The 4,249-nt window shown below is 42.8% G+C and overlaps 1 protein-coding gene across 1 annotated transcript in view; it reads right to left on the bottom strand.

The window, feature by feature from the left end:
* Positions 1-1,264: 1,264 nt before the first annotated feature.
* Positions 1,265-4,249, bottom strand: part of DDX5 (DEAD (Asp-Glu-Ala-Asp) box helicase 5) — a gene marked incomplete at its 5' end in the record, with an annotated part of 5,599 nt that continues 2,614 nt past the window's right edge. The window contains 4 exons of the mRNA XM_010084116.1: positions 1,265-2,036; positions 2,624-2,848; positions 4,093-4,152; positions 4,231-4,249. The exon at positions 4,231-4,249 is cut by the window's right edge and continues 73 nt beyond it. Coding sequence (XP_010082418.1) covers positions 1,651-2,036; positions 2,624-2,848; positions 4,093-4,152; positions 4,231-4,249 — 690 coding nt within the window. The remainder of the gene's footprint in view (positions 2,037-2,623; positions 2,849-4,092; positions 4,153-4,230) is intronic.

Below are 4,249 nucleotides of genomic sequence, written 5' to 3'. Positions count from 1 at the left end.
GAGGCGGCTCCTCCGCTCCCTCGCTCCGCCCGGGTTGGCAGCTGGCCGCGGAGCCGCGCGGCAGAGCAGTGGAAATTTCCATACGGGCTTCAGCCCGGTTCTGTACCAGGGCCAGAAGGTGGAGCTTGAGAGAGGAGGAGCCATTCTGCGAGCTGGCCCTGGCGAAGAATTTATGTATTTCAAGTCCCACCGAGTGGAATAATCCCAGCCTTTGCACTTCACTGCACAACCCAGTCCCACAGACCAGGGCAGGGACAGACTGAGAACTGCAAAGACAACAGAGGAGTAAGCAATTCCTCCACCCACCTGCAAGGCCAGCCCCAGATGCAGAAGTAGGGCTAGGTTTTACTGCATTTCTAATGCAGATTTGCAATGAGCTCTGACACTACTGCCAACGCTGTAGTAGAGCTCTGTTTCAGTTTATGTGCAAAAGCTAAGAAGGTAAACACCCATCTCCCTTTAACAAATTTGGATTATTAGAGACAGATTCAACCTTGAATAGATCAAGCTGTAGCTAAGCACTGTTAAACTTGAACTAGCCCTTGTTACTGATAAACAAGTGAGAGGAAGGAACTTAAAGTCTGTATTAACTGGAACATTAATGTACCATACTTGAAAACATTAGTAAATAGTTTAAGCCCAGGATCAATTATTATTCAAGCTATGCTCCTAATCAAGGAAATGTTGCTTCACTCAGCATGGGCAGTGCTTTCAAATTACTGAGTTATTTGTATATACTACAAGTCTCAAAAACCACACACAAAAACCAGCCCTGCAGTTATGTTCATGGATCAACAGCCCAGTTCCCTCCCCCCAACTTCCATAAAGAAATCACTGCTCAATACCAGTTTAAGTATAATTTGAAGTTTTAATACTAAGATCTTCCCATTTTCTCTGAAGCTCATAGTAAGCCTGCATGCTAACTCACAAGGCCTGACAGCTGCAGATACATTACACTCAAGCCTAGTCTGCATATATGCTCTGTGAAGGCGACAGTTACGGTGCTGCAAAAGCTTCCTACGCTCGTAGCAGCTCATCAGCAACACCACTGCAGAGTTCTGGTTCGCAAGACTTTGCTATACCATTACTCTAGTGGATCTTTTCCAAAAACTGGCCCTACGCTCGTGAGACAAGGAAGAGTCCTGTTTCCAAGTTACTTAGAAGCCAGCTTTAGTTTTCTTCCCCATCAAAGCAGAGCCTGCCATGCTAAGCAATCTAGCCCAATCAAGGCAAGGCTGAAGCCTAAATGTTTAACAGACACAGCTGAGAAACCTTTCTAGAATTTAATATAAAAACATTTGACATTCCATTAAATGTAAAGTTGTGCACATGTTGAGAAAATTGCCATCTGAAAGAAAATTCGGTCTTCAAATATCTTTATTGGAAGGCCATGCACTGCCTTCTGGTACTGTATTTCAAATCACTGTACATTTACTTTGAAAACACTGTCTGCATTTTCTAGTACAAAAAACTAAAAATTGTTTCAGGAATGTAGAGAAATATTCAACTTAAATAGCGAAAAAGTGCACCATAATTACTGCTGCACTGCAGTCATTTCTGCATTTCCCATTTCTTAAATAACTATCCTGTTTTGATAACACACAATATAAAGAGCAATTATGAAAAACTGAGACATTTAAATACACTAAGCTATTGAGAATAACTTGTCGGCATTGGGTAACCTATCATAGGAGCAGCACCAGTGGCAGGATATGCATACTGCTGTTGGTTCATGCCATTGTGCATATTTGCAATATTACTCCCATACTGCTGTTCATAGCCATTCTGGTAAGCTCCTGCAGGGTTACCAGCCCTGAAGCCAGCTTGCATGCCTGCAGCTGCAAAACCATTTCCAAAAGGTGTTCCATTACTGAAACTTTGGGCACTGTAGGCCCCATTCTGGGTTTTTGCTCCAAAGTCTCTCTTTCCTAGTGCACCATAGGTTCTCTCAAAGTTCTCCCTCTCTCTACTAAAACTACTAAATCCACCCCTTTTGCCCGCAGAGTATCTGTCACGTCGATCACCTCGGGAACGACCTATTAAAAAAGACAAGACAGTTATACATGCATCATAAAGGCTGTATTCTACGTATCACCAAATGAGTTCAGCTAGTAAGAGAAAAAACTTTTATTTTCTGTCCCAGTAATGCAATCCTATTATAAAAGCTTTCCAGTTGCTAACTGGACTCTAGTTGGACTATTTTGACAAAGCTGTCTAACCCACGAGGAGAGAGTCACACGCTCTCCCCTGTTAATGCAAGTGGTGGCATCAAGGCAAGAAGTCACTTTCATCTTGCCAAGAGAACAGAGTCATCTCCAGCTTTCCTAGCCACATCAGAGAAAGCCACAAAACTGAGCCCTGAAGCATTTGATTTCAGAGCAAATACCAAGACATGCATCTTTGGCCAGCACTAGCTCTAGGTGCACCACAGCATGAGTGTGGAGCACTCAGGGAAAGGGAATGCTGTTTTTTGTTACTGGTGTTAATAAATACCTTTCCAGGTCAGCACAACTGGTAGCTAAACCACCTTCCACATCCATTTTGGAGAGGCTGAAGGTGGAATGTGCATTTCCATTTGGTTCAGAGAGGAAAGCTATGCACTGTGGTCAAGAACAGTACTTACCTGAACCTCTGTCTTCAATCAACTGAAGCAATTTGGGGTTGATGGCTTGATTAGCCTCACGAAGCACAGAGATGAGGTCATTAACTTGCTTAATATTGTTAGGAGTAAAGAATGTGTATGCTGTGCCTGTTTTGGTACTGCGGGCAGTTCGTCCAATTCGGTGGATATAGTCCTCTGAGGAGTTAGGGTAGTCATAATTGATGACAAATTTCACATCTTCCACATCTGTAAAGTGTTGCAGTGTGGCAAAAAGCAAGGTACAAAGTTTTGCACACCACAACAGCCAAATCGAAGATAAATATTAGACAAGAGTATTTTAAAGGAAATAACGGCTGCAAAGAACAGTGTTAGAATTATCCATTTCTGCAAGAGTATTGTGGAAGAGAAAGTTATGCACACTCCGTCTGTTCCCATCTCATCACCCACCCTGTGATCCAAAACCTTACCATAAAGGAGTATGCATTTGCTTGTCATTCCCAACTCAAGAGTCCCCTTTACAAATCATCAAGTGACATCTGAATGCTTCTTGCAGTAGGGCCACTAAAGCTCACAGCAGCCTCTTCATGTGCTCATTTGAGGACCTTAGAGTAAAAACATACAAGGTCCTTCACATACACACTCATTAGAAGCTCAAAAAAAAGGGGCCACACTGCTTGTCTTGCCAAGACCTTTGAACCGCAGCTGCAAGAAAAACATACCTGTCCCCCCAAAGTCACCAAGTTGTTTTTATGCACTGTGTCTTGTCTAGGCAAGCGCTTCCAAGAAGCCAGGGTTCACTTGAGAATGTGTCTCTCTCTGGCAGGTCTCGACATGACGACTATGTATAGGTGGAGGAACTTCGACTCTCAAAGGCATTTGAAAAGCCATTGCTTTCCTGCCCCACTTGCTAAAGTGAGAGGTGGACTTTTTCTCAGATTTCATGTGCCAGTACTCACCAATTTGTACAAGGCTTAGTACATTTTAAAGCTGCTCTCTCCATTTCATGGTTGAAAAAAAATTTCATTGAAGTTTGTTACTATTTTCTTCGACATTTCAGCAAACTCACTGAAATTCAAAGACCCACAGATCACAGCAGACAGTATGCACAAAACTAACAGTACTGCACCATGGCAAATCATGCAAAGCATGGAGAGGAGAGAAATACCAGGGCAAAGTGAACTGTGAATGAAACTGCTTATTTCATGAGAGAACAGTTTATGGGGTAGTAGTTTAAAGGATGATCTTTGCCTTTTGAAGATTACTGGCACACAATGCTCTCAAGCTTTCACCTCTCTATTTGACTGGAAGCAGCCAGCCGATCACTTCCACTAGTCCTCCATCCCCCTCGAGTCCTCCGATTGTCATGCCTAGGCCTTGCCACAAAGACTGCACCTTTATGTGAAGAAAACTTAGAAAAATGCAGAGGTTAAAGAAAGCAATAGACTTTCTTTAAATAGCTTTGGGCAACTGGCATTACGAGTTGTACTAACCTAGACCTCTGGATGCAACATCTGTAGCAATCAGGATTGGTGCTTTTCCATGTTTGAATTCTGTAACACAAGCAACTTGTCAGTTTCTTCATTACTCAACACAGATCAGACACTTGTAGAAATTGCTGAAGTACTCACCATTTAGAACCCAGTCCCT

The sequence above is a fragment of the Pterocles gutturalis genome, unplaced genomic scaffold (assembly GCF_000699245.1).
Source record: "Pterocles gutturalis isolate BGI_N339 unplaced genomic scaffold, ASM69924v1 scaffold27805, whole genome shotgun sequence".
Taxonomy (NCBI): Eukaryota; Metazoa; Chordata; class Aves; order Pterocliformes; family Pteroclidae; genus Pterocles; species Pterocles gutturalis.
The sequence above is the reverse complement of the archived record's forward strand: the minus strand, read 5'-3'. Positions and strand labels throughout refer to the sequence as shown.